At 46.4% G+C, this 20,737-nt stretch overlaps 1 protein-coding gene across 1 annotated transcript in view; it reads left to right on the top strand.

The window, feature by feature from the left end:
- Positions 1-20,737, top strand: part of LOC131898375 (polypeptide N-acetylgalactosaminyltransferase 17) — an 84,789-nt gene that overhangs the window by 44,128 nt on the left and 19,924 nt on the right. Inside the window, exons 2-3 of the mRNA XM_059249513.1 lie at positions 14,896-15,081; positions 20,265-20,402. Of these exons, the coding sequence (XP_059105496.1) occupies positions 14,896-15,081; positions 20,265-20,402 (324 nt within the window). The remainder of the gene's footprint in view (positions 1-14,895; positions 15,082-20,264; positions 20,403-20,737) is intronic.

Below are 20,737 nucleotides of genomic sequence, written 5' to 3'. Positions count from 1 at the left end.
ATAAACACAGTAAAATGGCACTACTAGACTAGAAGTGTGTGTGTAGGACCCAAGTCCTACTCCCCAGGGTACCCACATCCTAGTGGAGTCTGTCTTTAAAAGACTCCTCTTATACCTGGGACTGAGTCCATCAGTCTACCCCTATCTCCGAGCTTAACATCCACTCCAAATTCCACATTCTAGTTTCCACCTGTATTGGTTATTTTTCTTGTTACTGCAACAAACTTCTGGACAAAAGCAACTTAGAGAAGGAAAGAAGGGTTGAACTTGGGCTCACACTTCAAGAGTACTGTAGTCTATCCTGCTAAGGAAGCCATGAGAACGAGGCAAGTTGTTTCCTAGGTGACTGTAGATCCAGTCAAATTGATAATGAAGACAAACCATCATACCTCCCTGAGTTCTAGTCCTTGCCCCAGGTTCTTCCTTCAGAAACCTGTTTGCTTCCTCCAGTGTGTCACGTTCTTTTTTTTTTTTTTTTTAAGATTTATTATTATGGATACAGTGTTTTGCCTGCATATATCCCTCCCCACCAGAAGAGGGCGCCAGATCTCATTACAGATGATTGAGAGCCACCATGTGGTTGCTGGGAATTGAGCTCAGGACCTCTGGAAGAGCAGCCGGTGCTCTTAAGCTCTGAGCCGTCTCTCCCTTCATGTGTCACATTCTTACAGATAGAGAGATAAAAAGAGGAAAGCCAGGATGTCATGAGCTGGGAATTTCCAGCATGAAGGAGGGTGGCTGTTTGGACAGGGCAGTCTCCAAGACCCCTTACTTCTGAGATTGCCACAACACCATCCTGAACTTTCTGCACCTCCTTTTGAGACCTCTTCCCTAAGCCATCGACCGGTCTGCTCTCTTCTTTCATCATTTGTGGCTTGGTAAACTTCATAAGCCATTGCCAATTGGTCTTTGATCTCAGGAGAGTCATAAAGCTTTCTCTAGAAGGTATCCTAGGCACTGTCACCAAGGATTGCCTTCAGCCTTCCAGTGCTCAGTGATCAGTTTAAGGGCATTGAACTCGGTTGCTCTTTCTCTGTCATGTCTGGCAAGATCATTAGAGACAGAGGTAATGACAGTTCACTTGTCATGGCTGGTTTACGGAGGGGAGTTGTAGGCTCGTCTTACATTCTGGAAGCTGTAGCTTCAGGCAGCCGAAGTCTGCCTGCTGGTGTGATTGAGACCACCTCCTGGAACAAGGACTCAATGAATCTAGGTAGGCTGGTGGAAGACCATCCAATGAGCCACAGTAGAAACTTGCAGTTCTTTGTTAGAAGCCACTATCAAGAGACTGGATTAGAGAGGCATGTTGATACAGGTAAAGCATCATGTATACATCTTTCGGAAAAAGAATTCCACTTCATAGATGCCTCAGTGGTTAAGAGTACTTGCTGCCCTTGCAGAGGACCCGAGTTTGATTCCCATGTCACAACCACGTGGCAACTCCAATTCCAGGAGAACCAACACCTCTGGTCTCCTCAGATACCAGCACTGACATGCACATATCCACACATACCCACAACTAAAGATACATCTTTTTAAAGAGTCCACTATGAGCTCGGGAGATGACTCAGACAGCAAAGTACTTCCCTTGTAAGCACAAGAGCCTGAGTTCCGTCCTCAGAACCTACCTAAGAAAAAGCCAGGCGTGATGATAGGTGTTTGTAGTCCCAGTGCTGGGGAGGTGGAGACAGGTAAATCCCTGGGGCTGGCTGGCTTGCCTAGCCAAATCAGCAAGTTCCAGGCCAGTGAGAAACCCTGTCTAACCAACAAGATGGATAACATGGATGATGGCCAGGGTTGCCCTCAGTCTTACATACACGCACATGCACATTCCCACATACACACACAGGCAAGGTTGGATGTCTCAGCAGTCCCAATCTGGCACCAAATATCTGGAGGGTTCCTGGAGAACCACTCATCTTCAGTCCATGTTGGAAGCCTAAAGAAGGTGTTTCTAACAACAGAGAGCGGGTCAGGAGTGGCAGCAATAATGGATAGGTGGACTCACCAGCAAGAGTGAAGGCCACATGGGCAACGATGTCGCCTTCCATGTCTTTTTATCTGGATCAGAGGTAACACCCAGTTTAAGGAGGGGGGGGCTCTCCCCAGTCAAGACAGTCTCCCACAGACATGCCCACACACCAACCTGATCCAGAAAATCCCTCATTGAGACTCTCTCTTCATGTGATTTGTCTCAAGTTGACAGAGCTCCCCATCACAAATAGAAAGAAGAAATAATCCCATTTTCAAGTGGGCAAGTGGGTCTGAATGGGTTTATGTCCAAAGAAGATATGGGACTGCCTAATAAGAATATGAGAAAATCCACAGCTCCACTGAACCTCAGGAAATGCAAATCAAAATCACAGCGAGGGGCTGGAGAGATGGCTCAGCAGTTAGGAGCAACCAGCTGCTCTTTCAGAGGTCCCAGGTTCAGTTCCGAGCAACCACCACATGGTGGCTTATAACCATCTGTAAATCCAGTTCCAGGAGATCCAACACCCTCTTCCGGTCTTTGTGGTCAGTGTGCACAGACATAATGCAGGCATGATGCAAAACACCCATACCGTAAAATAAATAAACAAAAGTTTAAATAAAAGCAAGTGAGATAGCACCATCCCAGTTAGAACAGTATTCTGGTGCTATTTCTGTAGTAGCAAGTGCCCAAATACATGGGGGAGGAAAGGGTCTCTGTGGCTTACAATTTCAAATTGCAGGCTCTCACATTGGGGAAATCAAAGAAGGAACTCAAACAGCTAGTCATATCACATCCACAGACAAGAGCGGAGAGCGAATGCACACACCTTACTTGCTGGTGCCTCACAGCTGGCTTGCTCCTCCTACATTGTCCAGGACCCCCTGCCCCGAGAACGGTGCCCCCCACAGTGGGCTGGGCCCTCCTCCATCCTTTAATAATCAAGGCAATGCCCATAGGCCAAGCTCATATTTTTCAGGCCATCTCAAGTTCACAGCGTTAACTAGAACAGAAGTGGAGAGCGAGTAGGAAAGGGGGGGGGGTCCCAAGAGGCAATAGAGAGTACATAGCATCCAAGTACATTATGGGAGAACCACAGTGAAGTACCTTACGTTGTCCAAGTAACACACACTGCTGGTTAAAAGGAAGGCTGAGTCGGTGAGCTCGGTTGGTAAAGCACTTACTGTGCAAGTGTGAGGACCCAAGTTCGAGCCCCAGGTCCCTTGTAAAAACAAGTGCATGCTTGTAATCCTCGTGATGCTGAGATGGGAAGCAGAGACAAGCAGATCCCTGAAAGTTTACTGGCCAGCTAATGTGGCCTGCGTGGCAAAGTGTAGGACAATGAGAGGCCTTGTTTCGAAAGCAAACTGGAAAACACCTGAGGAATGACACCTGAGGTGGTCTTCTGGCCAACACATACATGTGCACACACGTACACAGACACATGCACACATGTGCATGCATACACACACACTACATGCCCCATACAAAATTATTAATTTAATTAAATAAGTCCACAACAAATGGTGGTGAAAATGTAGGGAAAAGATAACTTTTTTTTTTTTTTTTTTAACATTTAGTGTGTGCATGTGCGCATGTGTGTTGTGGTGTACACGTTTGGGTCAGAGGATAATTTTCAGGATTCAGTTCTCTCTTCCATCATATGGGTCCCAGGGATCACACTTCAGGCCATCGGGCTTTACAAGTGCTTTTACCTGCTGAGCCTTCTCATCGATCCCCAAGGAAAAGGGAAGTCCAGCACCCTGCAGTATGCATGAATTTATAATCACAGTAGGAACGCCGTGGAGGTTAGAGGACTTGGATCAGCTGACAGTGAGACTCCTGAGAGCCCCTCCCACCAAGACTTAGACTCTCCTCTCCACTGCACACAGCTGAAGGAAAGCCAGCCTAGCAAGGTCTAGCAAGGTTCTATCTTCTCCCAGAATGCCTTTGCAATGCCTTCTGCTATCCCAGAAAAAAAAAAAAAAAAAAAAAAACAGATGCCCACCATCCTCTTAGGCTGATGTCTCGATTATGCCTTCAGAGGCTCCCATGCTAAAAAAACTTCAACAGGAGGAATTGTGTGTGTTGCGGGATGGGGGTTGGGGGGGGGCAGGGTGTAGCTCATCTCTGATAGGTGAAGCTGAGCTCTCTGTCACCTCAGCCGAAACAGTGGGTCCTGGTGACCAGCCTGGGTAATATAGAAGTCTAAAAAGCCACAGCAGATAGCTGGAAACAGCCTGCACAAGATGCATTAACCTATCAAATGCTTGTCACATACACAGAATCCCATTAACCCCAGGATGAATTGAAATGCTAGAGAGAAGTAGCCAACTATCTGGTGACCCTGAAGAATTGGTCCTCATTGCCACATGGAGATTTCTGTTACGGGTCCACCCACTGGAACCGTTTCCACACAGGCTCATCAGAGGAGATGAGATCTGACAAGATGAGGAATGGATGGTTGTCTGTGGGAAGGATGCAGCCCGGTCCATGCACACACCACGGGCACCATTTTCTCTGAATCAGGGTAATCATCTTTGCAACCTAGAAACTATGTTATTTAGGAAATTAGGGTGAGTTTGAAAACAAAGCCGGAGTGGGGAGGGTCGAATCGCTGCCAGAAAGATAAACTGGGATCCACGCTTCCTTGTAGAATTGTTGGGAATGTGGATTCCCCTGGTTATTCATTTGTGTTTGAATTATTAATCAGTTAACTTTTAAATTATATGTGTGTGTCCATGCGCACATGCGTACAGTGCCTGCCGAGGCCAGTAGAGAGTGTCAAATGCAAGGTGTTTGTGAGCTGCCTGATGTGGGTGCTGGGAATAGAACTCATGTCCCCTGCAAGAGCAGCAGGTGCTCTTGCCTTGTCAAGTGCTGAACCATCTCTCCGGCCTCCAGGGTAAATTATTAGGCCAATCCTTTATCACAATCCTGCTGTGGATATCGCTCTGTATAAATAAAATGCTGATTGGCCAGTAGCCAGACAGGAAGTATAGGCGGGACAAGCAGAGAAGAGAATTCAGGGAAGTGGAAGGCTGAGACATGGAGACACTGCTAGCCGCCGCCATAACAAGGAAGATGTAAGGTACTGGTAAGCCACAAGCCACATGGCAACTTACAGACTAATAGACATGGGTTAACTTAAGATAGAAGAAGTAGATAACAAGAAGCCTGCCATGGCCATACAGTTTGTAAATAATATAAGTCTCTGTGTGTTTACTTGGTTGGATCTGAGCCGCTGCAGGACTGGCTGGTTAGAGAGATTTGTCCTGACTGTGGGCCAGGTAGGACCAGAAAAAAACTTTAGCTACACGATCCCTCTGTAAAGAATAGAAGAAGATCAAACTATCTGCAGACTTCACAGGATAAAGGAGGATGAAGTGCCTCTTTGGCATGCCCCCATCTCTTGTAAAAACAACAACAACAATAACATGTTTGTGGGGGGAAAAAATCTAAAGAGTTGTAGATAGAGCTGAGCATGGTGAAGCCTTCCTGTCATCTCAGCACTCAGAGGTTGGGGCAGAAGGATTGCTGTGAGTTTGGGACCAGTCTGGGTTACAGAATGCGACCCTATCTCAAAAACAAAATTTTAGGGTCTGGCTTGATAGTTCAGCAGGTAAAGGCACTGGCCACCAAGATTGAGGATTTGAATTTGATCCCAGGTGCCCACACAATGGAAGGAGAGGACCAACTTTTGAAAGGTGTCTTCTGACCTCCATATGAGTACTGTGGTGCAAACACACACACACACACACACACACACACACACACACACACACACACACGCCCATAAATAAATGTCATTAAAAAAAAAAAAACTAAACAGAAAAAATACTGTCTCAGCCCAAACAGGCATCCTCGGCATTTTTACACAAGGGAGAAAAAAAAAAAAAAACGTCTTGCATAGAAGATAAGGCGACACCCTCCCTGGGTTTGCTCCGAGCCTAGGAGCAAGATTTGCCGTTTTTGATCATGCTGGCTTTCATTGTCAAGGAGCTGTCTATGAATGGATGGCACACCTGCTCCATCCTCTTCTCAGACACTGCGGGAGCCAGGCTGCCAGCCCTTGGCAGCAGCAGCTGTCAGTAGGCAAGAGATGACATTTCAGACCCCGGGTCCTAGGAGATACACAGGACACAGTGTTAGGCAAGCCAGAACAAAACAACTCCAGAAAGAACTGTTTAAAAATTTAGAAGAGCATGTCCCCTTTATCAGCTTTGCCACAGGCTGCCTGTACCAACAGATTTCTCCAATGTGAACCTGGTCCCCGAACGGGGCCAAGAACTGAATGGGATGGGAGAGGTCAGGGAAGTTTGGAATATCCCAGGGCAGGATCCCTCTTGCGTGGACAATGGGGAATGGATTGTTTTCCAGGAGGGAGGCAAATGAAATTACCGCAAGTTCAGTGAGGCTCTTTGCTTCTGGATACTAAATCCTTTAAAAGCCGGGGCTTCTCAAAATTCAGCAGCTTGCAGTTCAAAGCAAGGACTGCAGAGTGCCTGGGGCAAACCACTCAGGTCCCCGGAACATACTCAATTCCAAATCTCTGTGGTTTAATGTGGAGAAAATCTGGGCTGGAAAAAACTGGCTCAGGAGGTAAAGGTGCTTGCTGCCAAGCCTGATGATCTGAGTTCAATCCCCGGGACCCACATGTTAGAGAGAACCGACTCACATAGGTTGTCCTGTGACCTCTACATGGGCACATTCCTCCTCCTAAATAAAAAGAGTAACAACAAATTAAAAATCCGTGGGACTGTAGCTCAGTGGAAGAGCGATTGCCCAGCATTTTTAAGGAAGGCCCTGTCTTTGGTTTCCCAGCACTGGAATTCGTGGAGGTCAGGATTAAAGCTCAATGGGTAAAGTGCTTGCCTTGTAAATAAGAGGATCTGAGTTTGGGTCCCCAGCACACATTCAAAAAATATGAGCAGGCAGTATATGGTTATAAATCCCAAGCCGGGCGGTGGTGGCACACGCCTTTAATCCCAGCACTCGGGAGGCAGAGGCAGGTGGATCTTTGTTAGTTCGAGGCCAGCCTGGTCTACAGAGCAAGATCCAGGAAAAGGCGCAAAGCCACACAGAGAAACCCTGTCTCAAAAAAAACAAAAATAAAATAAAATAAATAAAATAAATCCCAGAGATAGGATGATAGGTGAGGGAGATAATGGTACAGACAGATCTTTAGAATTCATTGACCACCCAATAGAGCTAAATAAATGAGTTAAGGGTTCAGTGGGAACCCTGTCTCAAAAAAAAAAAATAAAGTGGAGAGTGATCAAGAAAGACACCTGATTGGACCTCTGGTCTCCATGTATGCACACACACACACACACACACACACACACACACACACACAGAGTCATACATACACCACACAGACACAGATAAGAAATTCATGGTGGATATTGGCAGGGAACCTTCCACGTGGATCATTAAAAGATCTCAACTCCTTCTACATTGTGGCTCCTCTCCCTCCCTAGTTTGACCATGCAGTGGGAAATGGGATGGAAAAGGTACACTGACTTTGAAGCCACAAAAGGTGGGTGATGAAAAAGAGCAGCCTTATGGCCAAGCCCAGCTAAACGGGAGGCTGGAAGTGGGATGCTGTCACTAGCAGGAAGCAGACACTGCCTGTCACTAGTAGAAGGCAGCAGATCCTTCTCATAGAGGTTGCCACATGTGGTTAGACTGGTTCATAGACAGAAGAGCATTAGTGAGGCCTGTGCTGGTTAGTCCTGTCACCATTTGTCTAGAATCCTCTGGGGAGATTTTCTAGATCAGCTTGGAATGTGGGCACATGTGTAGGAGATTTGACTTGTTAATATAGGAAGCCGCAGCCCATTATGGGTGGTGCCAACAAGGAGTTTTTCTCTGACCTCCATGTGCACGCATTGGAGGGTCATGAACCATAGGAGTTATGAGATCAAGCTGATAGCAAGGGAGCGAGTGTGTGTGCATTCATTTCTCTGTGTTCTTGACGGGATGTAATGTGACGAGCTGCTTGAGCTCCTACTTGATGTCCGCGAAATGATGGATTGTACCTTGGGGAACTCTAAGCTGGAATAAACCCTTTCTCCCTTTGTTGCTTGTTGGCAGAGCGTTTTCTCATAGCATCAGAAATGGGACTCGAGCAGGGACCCACAGTGAAGTTTCTATTAAATAAAGGGGCTGAGATTTACCATTGACTCGGTGTAGGAGGGAAGCAGCCTGCTGAGGAATGGCTACAGAAGAGTCCCGGACGACATTATGACAGCAACTGATGGAACTCACCAGCAGGTGGCGGTAAAGCCACTAGCCCCACAGTGACTGAGGTCACAAGCCTATGGGAGCCTGTGTTGGCCTTAGCTTTAACTGTGGCTCTTGGTTGGAGGGGAGCTAGTTCACTGTGGCGAAGATAACGTGGTAGCAGGGGCGTGAGGCAGCTGACCGAGTTGTGTTCACAATGAGGAAGCACAGTCACATAGTGCTGGTGGTGCTCAGCTCACTTTCCACTGTGTGTTCAGTCTAGGACCCCAGCCTAGGTGAGAAGATGTCACCCAGATTCAGGGCAAGCCTCCCTCCCTTCCTCTGTGAAAGCTCTCTGGAAACGCCCTTACAGACATGCCCAGACGTGGATCTCCAACTGTCCGCATTGACAGTGAAGATTAACCATCACATATGTTCTAAAATCAGTTGGGAAAGTAGTGCTGGAGAGATGGCTCAGCAATTAAGATCACATAACGCTCTTAGAGAGGACCCAAGTTCCGTTCCTAACTTCTATGTTGGGCAGCTGTAGCTGGAAGTTTTCCTGTGTCCCATCCAGTCCTCAGCCGCTCAGACCCAAGTAAACACACAGAGCCTTATATTAATTAAAACAGCTTGGCCATTAGCTCAGGCTAACTACTGACTAGCTCTTGCACTTAAACTTGGCCCATTTCTGTTCATCTATATGTCACCACATTTTCCATGTCCCATTAAATGTTGCTCCCTGGACGGCGGGCTGGCATCTCCTGAATTATTCTTGTCTGCTTATCCCACCTATACTTCCTACCTGGCTCCTGGCCAATTGGTGTTTTATTAAACCAGTGTACAAAAGCATTATCCCACAGTAGGCAGATCACAATTCCCCAATATGACTTCAGGCCCAGGAGTCCTGACAATCTCTACTGGCCTCTATGGACACTGTGTACACACACACACACACACACACACACACACACACACACACACACACTCTTAAAAGTAATAAGAGATCAATCTTTAAAAAAATGGAAGTACCAGCTTCCTTCCAACACAGGGCATACAATCTCAAAGCTGTGGCCTTTGGTGTTGAAGACAGAATTAAATATAATTCACTTTTCTCCTGTGGCTAAGCATAGATTATCTATAATTACACTCTAACAGCTGTTTTCTAATCCTCAGCAAAATGCACACTAAATGGTGGTACAAGGATGAGTAATATGCATACATAGATAGGAAAGTGAACACAATGTCATCATCCACCTGCCTTCTGGAAACTTCCATATGAAGATGTTAAGGCAGTTTTCAGCCTTTCCCTGACATTTATCCTAGTGTTCAGCACTGAGGAGCCAGTGAAGGTTTTAAACTCTGCCAGTGGGCACCTTGTCTATATTATCTTCATATCCCTGGCAGCATTTTACTCAGAACGCTGGTCCTTGTGGTGATATTTTATTTAAATAAAGCTTGCCTAGAGATCAGAGGAAAAAGCCGGCCACTATATTAAATATAGAGGCCAGACAGTCGTAGCATACACCCTTAATCCTATCACTCAGGAGACAGAGATCTGTCTGGATCTCTGTGAGTTCAAAGCCACACTGAGAACAGAGCCAGGCATGGTGGGACATGCCTTTAATCACAGCACTAGTTAACCATAGAGGTCTGGAGATCTATACATACAGATAGGAATTGATAACACTGGGCAGAAAGAGGAAGTGATGTAGCTGGGTGGAGAGAGGGAAGTAAGATGGCAGGGCATTGACAGGTGTGAGTGTACAGGAAATAGCTCTCTCTTTGGCTGAGGATTTCCTAGAGGTAAGACATGGCTGGCTTGCTCTCTGATCTCTGTTTTCACCCCACTATCTGGCTCCGGGGTTTTTATTAATAAGACTGTTTAGTAATTTGTGTTACAGATCCTCATAGACCTGTATATGGTGATGGGTTCAATGACTGAAGGCAAATTGTTGTAAGTTAAAGGCATCAGGTTCTGGGAACACAAAGAGCAATAGAATGTTTTCTGTCTGCTTAGTTGGAGCTGCTGTAGGGAAAGGAAGGAGAGAGTCTGTTTTGGATGTATGTCTTAGTTGTTCTTGTGTTGCTGTGATTAAAAATACCTGGACAAGGGCTGGAGCGATGGTTCCGTGGTTGAGAGCAGATACGACTCTTGTAGAGGACCTGAGTTTGGTTCCCAGAACCCATGTTAGGTGGCTTACAACCAACTGTAACTCTAACTCCAGGGGATCTGATATCCTCTGGCCTGTGCACATGCACACAGAGACACATAAATAAAATATTCAAGGTGTTTTTTTTTTTTTCCCGAAATATCCTGATGAAAGACATCTAAGGAAGTATGTTTGTCTTATAATTAGAGATACATTCCATCATGGTGGGGAAGTCAAAGCCACAAGTCACGTGACAGGCATAGTCAGGAAGAAGAAAGCAATGAATGTGTGGGTTCAGCTCACTTTCTCCTTTTCACCATTCCCAGGCCAAGGAATGGTCCGGCCCACAGTCCAGATGGGGCTTCACACATCAGTTAAGCCAATGAGGACAATCCCTCACAGACAGTCGCAGAGGTAACCTTAGTCTAGAGCAGTGGTTCTCAACCCACCTAATGCTGTGACCCTTCAATACAGTTCCTCACGTTGTAGTGACCTCCCCCACCATAAAATTATTTCATTGCGACTTTATACGTGTAATTTTGCTACTGTCATGAATCGCAATGAAGATATCTGATATGCAGCCCCGGTAAAAGGGTCGTTCAACCTCCAGAGGGCTCACAAACCACAGGTTGGGAACAACTGAACTAAATGATGCCTCAGGCATGTCAGGATGTTTATCACTCACATGATTCTGGATCCCATGAAAATGGCAATTAAAAATTATTAACCATCACAGTGTGGATCCAAGTCCCGAGGAACACCCAATAATGATGTTTTTAGGTTTTTGTGTCCAGAATGAAAGAAATTATACTAGAGAGACATGGTTAAAAGAAATAGAAATGGCTTATTAAGAAAAGGGACCTAGGCCAGTGAGATGCATCTAAATGTAAGGACAGGTGCTAACAAGCCTAAGGACCTGAATTCAGTCTCTTGAACTCATGTGGTAGAAGGAGAAAACACTTCTATGACCTCCACATACACTGTGTGGGACATGTGTAAGTATACACATATGCACATAGACACACACACACACACACACACACACACACACACACACAGAGAAAAATAAATATATTTTTAGGTGAGTGTCCTCCCAACGATCAGAGTGGGCTAGCAGAGTGGGAAAGGGGTATCCATTCAAACATGCTGGTCCAGGAGGCTCCTGACTTGTTTACATGAAACCTGCCTCTCCCATGGACTTTTCTCAAACACACTCTGTTCTGTGTAGCCCAGGTTGGGGAAAGGATTCTAGGCCCTGCCAACTGGTTCCTTCATGTGTTGACTTTAAAGTTTATGATATTTTATTTCCTCTGCATGTGTGCACACGTCCACGTCCCACAACAGTGGGTGTGGAGGTCAGAAGCCAGCTTGTGGGGTCAGTTTTCTCCCTCTGTGGGCCCCAGGGACTGGAACTCCTGTGTGCCGATGCCGTCACCCACTGAGCCTCCTCTCCAGTCTTTCACGTGTTAATAGCCTTGAGGCTGTTGTCCCCAGTCTCCACCGTAGCCCACAGGAAGCAACAGATTGGAAGCAGGAACAAGATTTTAGGTGGGAGAGGAGGAGGGAATGGAAGAAAAACAAAGGGATTTGAGGAAAGAGGAAAGACAGAGCAAATAGGACTTAAACATGCATAAAGATTGCATGGGATGTTTTCTTTTTTTTTTTTTCTAACATGGGAGCCTGATCATATATGACAATAGCATGCTATCCCATTGGGTGGTAAAACCATAATGATTTTTAAAATGATGATAAGTTCAGGCCAGCACAATTCTCCTCTAATATAGTTTGTCTTTTAAAAACAGAAGCAACAATAATAAAAAAAAGAAAAAGAAACGCTCTCAATCCCTGGACTCTGCTCAGTGAATCGGGCTGCTTTCAATAATGCCTTTCTTTCCTCCTCGGAATCACATGTCACTTACGAGGGTTCATTTTAATTCCTCAGCCTGTGCTAAGAGAAATGGCTTGCATCGACCCAACCGGCAGTAGCATCTAGATGTTTAGGGGTTCCCGCCACTGTGGCACTTAAATTGAGATATGTCTCAAGATCTGCATTTGTAAATCCTATTTCTGAGAAACTGTAATAAATAAAGCCCAAGATTGGAATTGAATTTTTGTAAAAAGAATTTAGGAGGGAGGCTATGAAGCATCCATCCAATTGTGGAAGAGGAGATGCATTTAAACCGGGAAAAGGGGAGACAGCTTGTCTCCCCAGCCCCGCACAAAACACTGGGGAAAGGTACCCGTGGTAGGGATTGGGGGTGGTGAGTGAACCAACCCTTCTGGGGCAAGTGTTACCAAGAAATCTCAAAAAAGAAAATATTTTCTTAGCCAGATATCTAGGCTTTTTTAAAGTCATATTTTGCCAAAAAAGAAAAAAAAAAAAAGGCTAAAATTTGCTTATACTTAGATGACCCAATGGGATTATTTGTATGTGAGTTCTGCATGGAGAGATCCATCAGTGTTACTTTCTATTGTTATTAGTTGGTTGTTGTTGTCCAGCACTGGAGACAGAACCCAAGACCTCATGAATGCTATGCACCTGCTTTACCACGGAGCCCCACCCCAACACCGAGAGGTGTAGGTGGGTGTTCTGCTGTGGTGCATCCCAGCCCTCTTCTTATTTTGAAGCAGTCTCGCTAAGTTGCCCAAGCAGTACTTGACCTTGCTATGATCCCACTGCCTCCATCACCCAAGTACCTAAAATGACTGAACTGTGCCCTTAGGCCCAGCTCATTGCTGCTTTGATCCATGGAAATGAGTATCAATGGACTTCAGTGACCTAATCAGGGACACAGATGACATTTGGGAGAGACATTCCTGAGATTGCAGAAGTGGACACCCATAAGAGAAGGAGAAAACCCTCTGTGTATCAATAACCTGAGAGACCATCTTTAGGGCTAGAGTGTGAATGGGAATCCTGGAGAAGATGATGGGGTGAGCCCCACTCAACAAATACCAAGAATGTCACACAGGCTGGACATGTGGCTCAGTGCTAGAATACTCACTTGCCTGCACAGGGTCCAGGTTCCATTCCTAACACCTCCAGGAGATGAGGTGCATATCACCACCTGGTATCCTTCAGTGTTACTTAATTCCAGGAAGTGGACCCTCCCCCTCAACAAACACACTTTTCCCTAAGAATTGAGCTTACTATACTTTTTAAACTTTGTGTGTGTGTGTGTGCACCTGTGGGTGTGGAGGCCAGAGGACAACCCAGGTGTCACCCCTTAGATGTTAGCCACCTCTGTTTTTTGAGACAGTCTCTTACTGGAGTTCACCAAGGAGGCGAGGCTGGTTGGCCACTGGACATGGGACCATTCCACCTCCCCATAGCTAGGATTACAAACACAAGCTACCCGGCTTGGAAGTCTTCTAGGGTTGAACTCAGGTATTCATTCTTGCACAGCAAGTCCCTTATCACTTCAACAATCAACCCCAGCCCTTACATTTATTCATTTTTTAAAAGACATATTTTTTACTGTTTTTATTTGTGTATTCATATATATGAGTGACTATCAAATATGTGAAGGTGCCACAGAAGCCACACACACACACACGAGGGGAAATGAGATAGATGGTATCAGGGGAACCACAGCCAGGTTCTCCCAAAGGCCTCAGCTATAATACAAAAGCAAATAACCTGAGTTGATATTGGACAAGCCAGGCATATTGAGATGTATTAGTTCCTTTTTCATTACTATGACCAAATAACTGACGAGCAGCAGCTTCATGAAGGGAGGGTTTATTTTGACTCACAGTTCAGGGGCTCAGTCCATCATGGGGGGAAGGTGTGGTGTCAGGTGTCCAAGGCAACCAGTCATGTTGCTTCCTCGGGAAGGAAGTAGAGGTGAATGCTGGTGCTTGGCCACTCCCTCCTTTTTATTCAGCCCAGGGCCTCAGCCTATGCAATGGGGCCACCCAAATCCAAGGTACCTCTTCATTCCTCGGTTAACCCAGTCTAGAAACTCCCTTATAGACATGCCCACAGGTTTGTCTTCTAGGTGATTCTATATCCATTCAAGCTGACAATCATATTAAATGTCATCGTTAGCTTTGACTGTCAAGTCAATACAGCTTAGAGTCATATGAGAGTAGAAGCTTCAGCTGAGTAACTGCCTGGATGAGACTGGTCTGTGGATATGCCTGGGGGATTATCTTGATGGTTCGTTAATGTAGGAGGGTCCAGCCCACTGTGGGTGGCATCATTCCCTAGGCAGGTGGTCTTGGATTGTACAAGCAAGCTATCTAAGCTTGACTCTATGAGTGTACCAGTAAAGCAGAATTCTTCCATGTTTCCTGACTTCAAGTTCTTGCTAGAGTTCCTGCTCTGACTTCTCTCAGTGATGAGCAATGACTTGGAAGTGTAAGCCAGATGCACCCTTTACTCCCTTAGATGCTTTTGGTCAGAGCGTTTTATCCCAGCAACAGAAAGGAAGCTAGGACCTATGCTAAATAGGTTCAACCGCTGCTTTGGAGCTTGTGGGGAGAGCAGTGGCCTCTGGGATATCCTCTGCCATACTGATCAAGTCTCTGTGCCTCCAGGTGTGGCTCTGTGGTGGCAGCATGGAGGTCCTTCCATGCTCAAGGGTGGCCCACATCGAGCGGAAGAAGAAACCCTATAACAGTAACATCGGCTTCTACACCAAGAGGAACGCACTCCGGGTAGCCGAGGTCTGGATGGACGACTACAAGTCTCACGTGTACATAGCGTGGAATCTGCCTCTGGAGGTAGGAACAGGCAACTTTCCCTATCTGCCTAGAACAATAAGCTTGGCTCTATGGCAGGCCATAGACCCCCTTCATAAGCCAGTGGTTCTTCCATTGCCAAGGCGCACAGATGCCTGAGTGTTAGATCCTCTTAGCACCAGGGCAAACACAATAGTAAGGCATCAATCCACTTACAGAGACCCGCAGGTCTTGTTGCTGTGTTAATCCAAATCTTCTTACACCAGCATTGCCTCTCCATTCTGAGCATACGCTGTGTCCAGAAGGTCTCTGCCCAGGTTTGGGCAACACAGCCATCTTTTGCTCTTACTGTGTGCCTGCCTACTGGTGACAAGTCCTTACTGATGGCTGGAACTCTTGTTTCCAACCTTATCTCCCTCATACATTCTGCTTGGGATTCCAGGAAAATCTCTGGTTACTGCAGGCTCCCAGCAGGAACCCCATAGCTGTGCCCAACTTGGCTTGAATCTCACCTCTGTGTCTTTATTGATGAAATCTTCACTGAACATTTCTCTGTACTTAGAGATATTGAACAGTAAAATGGGGGTGATGGCAGGTCTTGCAGGTCTTCCTTCCTCTGCTTCAGCAGCAGGCTGCAACAGAACAACAGAAATACAGTTGAATGTATATCCTCACTGGGGGATTCTAGGCAGGTGCTCTACCACTGAGCCATGACCTCAGCCCCTGGTACTGGGGAATTCTAGAGAGTTGCTCTACCTCTGAGCCATACTTCCAACCATTGTTTTTCTTTTCCTTTTGAGACAGGATCCCACTAAATTACTCAGGCTGGCCTTGAATTCACTCTACATGCCAGACTAATCTTGAACTTTTGACCTTCCTACCTCGGCCTCCCAGGTAGCTAAACTGACTCTTGTGACCCCAGGCCTGCCACATGACAGTTGTTGACATACATCCTTAAGAATTGCTTCTTCCTTCCTCAGCACTGTGTGGTCATGGAATGCAGTGTGTCTTCACATTTATCTATTTAGTTTATGTAGAGGAAATGAAGCGACAGTGTGCATCTTATGGAGGTCAGAGAACAACTTGGGCAACTTGGTTCTCTCCTCCCACCATCCAGGTCCTGAGGATGGACCACAGGTCATCAAGCTTGGCAGCAAGCCTTTACCCACTGAGTCATCGTGCCAGCCCAAGCCCTCACATAGTCTTTTAGTGTCAAGTTGAGTAACCTTGGATGAGCACTTGGTCCATCCTAGACACTTGATAAATTCTTATTTACAGCAGCTCATTTCATCTCATGACCACAAGGAGTTCTGCCTAGATTTCCTCATCTGTAGAACACTAATTGTTCACACTTACCCCACAGGGCCTCAGTGACAAACAAATGAAGGACAGATAGAGCTCGGGCCATGTTAAATAGTCCATAAATGCTGGCTTGTTATGAGCATACTGGGCTGCCCATTTTACAGCCAAGAAACTTGGTAGTTTGGGAGGTTAACAGGACTTGCTTAAGGTCTTACACATAACTCGGAAGCAGGAATGTGAACTCAGGGTCGGAGAGATGGCTCAGTGGTTAAGAGTGCTGCTGCTCTTGCCGAGGACCAGTCCAGTTCCCAGTGCCCATTTCAGGTGGCTCGTAATCACCTGTAACTCCAGCTCCAGAGGATCTATTGCCCTCTTATGGCCACCATGGGCATTGCACTCATGTACAAATTCTCATACACACATAAACTAGAAATAAATTTTCTTAAATAAAGAATATGTATAGAAATTATCAGGCCAGGGCATGAACTCATAACCTTGGTGAGCCAGTGTTATGGTTTTTTTATGTTTTCTAGAGAAAGATCTAGAATAATAGTTTTATCTGTCCCTATAAATATAAACTGTTCTAGAATAAAACACCCAAGAAAAGTAGCTTATGGAAAGATTTTGTTGTGGTTTTGTTCTTTTCGAGACAGGATTTCTCTGTGTAGCCCTGGCTGTCTTGGAACTCGTTTGTAGACCAGGCTGGCCTTAGACTCACAGAGACCCCCACTTGCCTCTGCCTCCTGAGTACTGAGGTTAAGTGTGTATTACCATACCCAGTTAAGAATGGCTTATTGTGGCTCACAGTCCATCATGGCAGGGAAGGCATGGCGGCAGGCGTGTGAGGCAGCTGGTCACATGACATGCACAGTCAGGAAGCAGAGAGAGAAGATGCTGGTACTCAGGTGCCTTTCTCCTTTTTATTCAGTCCAGGACTCCAGCCCATGGGATGGTGCTGTCCACATTCAGGGTGGGTCTCCCTTCCTCAATGAAGCCGGTCTAGAAACTCCCTCATGGACGTGGCCAGAAGTGCTTTTCTAGATCATGTCAACTTGACAGTCACCATTAGCTGTCACTCTTTGAGTCACAAGAACTCAGTTCTAGTCACTCTTACCCAGTGCAGTTTCCATTACAGTCCCTGCTTGGCCATGAGGACTTCAAAAGAAGTTTTAAAAAGACTAGAAGTCATACCCAGTCCTGAGCACCCCAGTGAATACCTCATGAACACCATGTTCAAAAAGAACAGATTAGGGAGAGTTTGGGATTTGTGGTTTTCAGATGAAGGTTGTTCATCCAGTAACAGTTATGCAAATAATTTTCTAAATCTGCTTTGTCTGGGAAGCATCGGGACAGTCTCACTATGGAGCCCTGGATGGCCTGCAACAAAATCCTGAATCTGCACTGAACTAGAAACATGTCTGGTCCTCTGCTTCTGTTCCTTCCTTCCTTTCTCCTCTTTCCCATACTTCCTTCTCCTCCCTTCTACTTCTACCTTCTCCCCACCCCACTCTCCTTCTGTGCTTTGACAGGATCTCACTCCACAGCCCAGGCTGGCCTCAAATCAAGATCCTCTTCCCTTAGCTTCCCGCAGGCTGGGCTGATGGGCCGGGTGTGTGGCACAGGCCTAAGCACTATACAAAGCACACACACCCTGTAGATGCTGTTTCCCCTACATACAGACTGTGACCGAGTTCTGTTTATAAACATGCACAGTAAGAGACCAACAGCAATGCCTAAGAGTGATCGGAACAAAATACCGCAATGAAATTTACTTCAAATTTATGAACTGTTTGCTTCTGGAATTTTCCATTTAGAGTTTTTGGACCGTGATTGATCATAGGTAAGTGAAATCAAACAGCACAGGTGGTTGGCTGGTTCCAGATCACTAGTCCATAATTTTGAGTGCTTTTAACCAATGACCATTTTCAGCCAAGTGTGTAATCCCTACACTGGAGAGGTGCAGGCGCCAGGATCAGGAGTTCAGAGTCATTCATTGACCTTGACACACAGCCAGTTTGAGACCAGCCTAGACTACTTGAGATCCTGTCTTTAAAAATGGAGGAGGAAGAGGGAGGGAGAGGGGAGGGGGGAAGGCCATTTTCAGCCAAGTATATTGGCATAAACCTATATTCCCAACACTAGAGGAGCTGAGTCAAGGAGGGTTGTGAGATCAAGGCCAGCCTGGGCTGTAGTATGAGGTTGTGACTCAAACAATCAGATTAACAAACACTGACCACCTCAGTTAATCACGGCAAGTATATTCTGATTCGAGCAAAGAGTTAAGTATTGGTCTCAGGCTTGTCTTGAAGGATATTGGAGAGATTGCTCCATGGGTAGAAAGCACTTCCTGTGACAGAATGAGGGAGGACCTGAATTCAAATCCCCAGCATCTACGTAAAGCCGCCATAGCCGCTCATGCCTGTAACCCCAGCATTGAAGGGAGGAGACAGGCAGATCCTAGAGCATTCTGGCCAGGGGCTTCAGCTTCAGAGAGAGCACGTCTGCAAACAAGAATAAAAAGATAAGGTTGAGGATGTAGAGGAAGACAAGCAGTGTTCTCCTTTTGACCCTGCACATGCATGTATAAGCATGCACACACACACACACACACACAAACATACCCCTACACACATACAATATACATGCACACACTTAAAATCCTTATCTGGCTGCTGAAGAAGTCTCGACAGAGTAGCTTTAGCTGTTCTCAGTGCCGCCGAATCCCACCCGACTTCCCTTCTCAGCCTGGCCTGTGTCCTTTGACTCCCAGTCGTCTTGGGGCTGGGACTGAGGCTCATATTTCAGATACTTTATTTCCCCCTGTCATCATCCAGCAACCCATTACAGGTTCATTTCAATAAAAGCAGAGTGAATTATTCATCAGAACATCATCACATGGAAAATTATTTTCTCCCCTGCATATAATGAGCCTCACAGAGTGCCCACAAAGAGGGACGTCACGCCTAAGTGAAAGACGAAGGAGGCCAGAAACATTTATTTTCCTGCCATCATCAAATAATTCCTGCGGTAATTGTCTTGGATCATTACTGAGGGACTGTGAAAGAGAAGAGACTCCCAGAGAGTAGGTTGTTGACATCCTTTGTGTCCTGGGGTCCTTAACCCCAGGGGTGATAAAGATGGAGACCTGTCTAGAGACATCGAATCTGCTGAAGCCAACTTTAGGAGCACTGCGGGGCTGCGGGCTGGGGATGTAGCTCAGTTGGTAGGGTGTGCGCCTAGAACACACAAAGCCCTGGGTTCTTTGCTCCGTACCGCATACACCAGGTGTGGTGGTGCGTGCTTGTCATCTCAGCACTTAAGAGGTGGAGGCAGGCGGATCAGGAGTCCAAGGTCATCCTCAGTATATAGCAAGTGCCAGGCTAGCCTGAGCTACACATGACCCTGATACCGTCTGGGAAGAGAGTCTTAATGAAGGATTGTCTAGATCAGGTTTGCCTGCAGGTATGTCGGCGGGGGTGGGGGGGTGGTGGTGGGTGTAGACTGTTAATGGAGGTAGAAAGACCCACCCTGGATGGGTAGCACCATTTCCGGGGCTGGACCCTGAGCTATGTAAGAATGAAGAAAGCTAGCAGAGTATAAGCAACATGGGCACATTCATTCTCTTTGCTCTGTGGATGTGACGTGACTGGCTGCTTGAGTCCCTGCCCTGACTTTCCCACAATAACGGATGGGAGCCTGGAACTGTAAGCCAGATAAGCCCTTGCCTTCCCCAAGTTGGCTTTTGGTCAGGGCCTTTCATCACAGCAACGGAAACGAAGCTAGACCACTTCTCAAGAAAGAAGAAAAAAACAAAACTACTACAGACTCCAACTCTCCTAGATGCGCTCTCTAAGAGTAACTCATCTGCACAAGCCTCTGGCCAGAGTCCCACGCCGCCATTAATGCCCTTTGTCTCTCTGCAGAATCCAGGGATCGATATAGGCGACGTCTCAGAAAGAAAAGCATTAAGGAAAAGTTTGAAGTGTAAGAATTTCCAGTGGTACTTGGACCACGTCTACCCAGAAATGAGAAGATACAATAATACCATTGCATACGGGGAGGTAAGGTGCACCACGCTCAAGGGACAGCAGAGCCTTCCTCCCTTTGGCGATTTGGGAGGCTCTCCACCTAGCAAGGGGCTGGGGCTGTCTTCTCTGCCCAAGGGGTGATGGTTTTGAAATTGAGGGCCTCTGGGCCATGTAAGTAGAGACACTGAGCAGGAAGCTGGACATAACAGGCAGGAAGCAGAGGATATGGCTTAATGGTAGAGCATTTGCTTAGCATACTCTGCCTGAGTCCCTGGGTTAAATCGCAGCTACAGACAGACTCTCCCCCGCCCACTCACACACACGAGAGGCAGGGAGCTAGGAGTGATATGCCTACCTGTAATCCCAGC

The sequence above is a fragment of the Peromyscus eremicus genome, chromosome 23 (genome assembly GCF_949786415.1).
Source record: "Peromyscus eremicus chromosome 23, PerEre_H2_v1, whole genome shotgun sequence".
NCBI classification, from domain to species: Eukaryota; Metazoa; Chordata; class Mammalia; order Rodentia; family Cricetidae; genus Peromyscus; species Peromyscus eremicus.
This window is presented reverse-complemented; position numbering and strand designations above follow the sequence as displayed.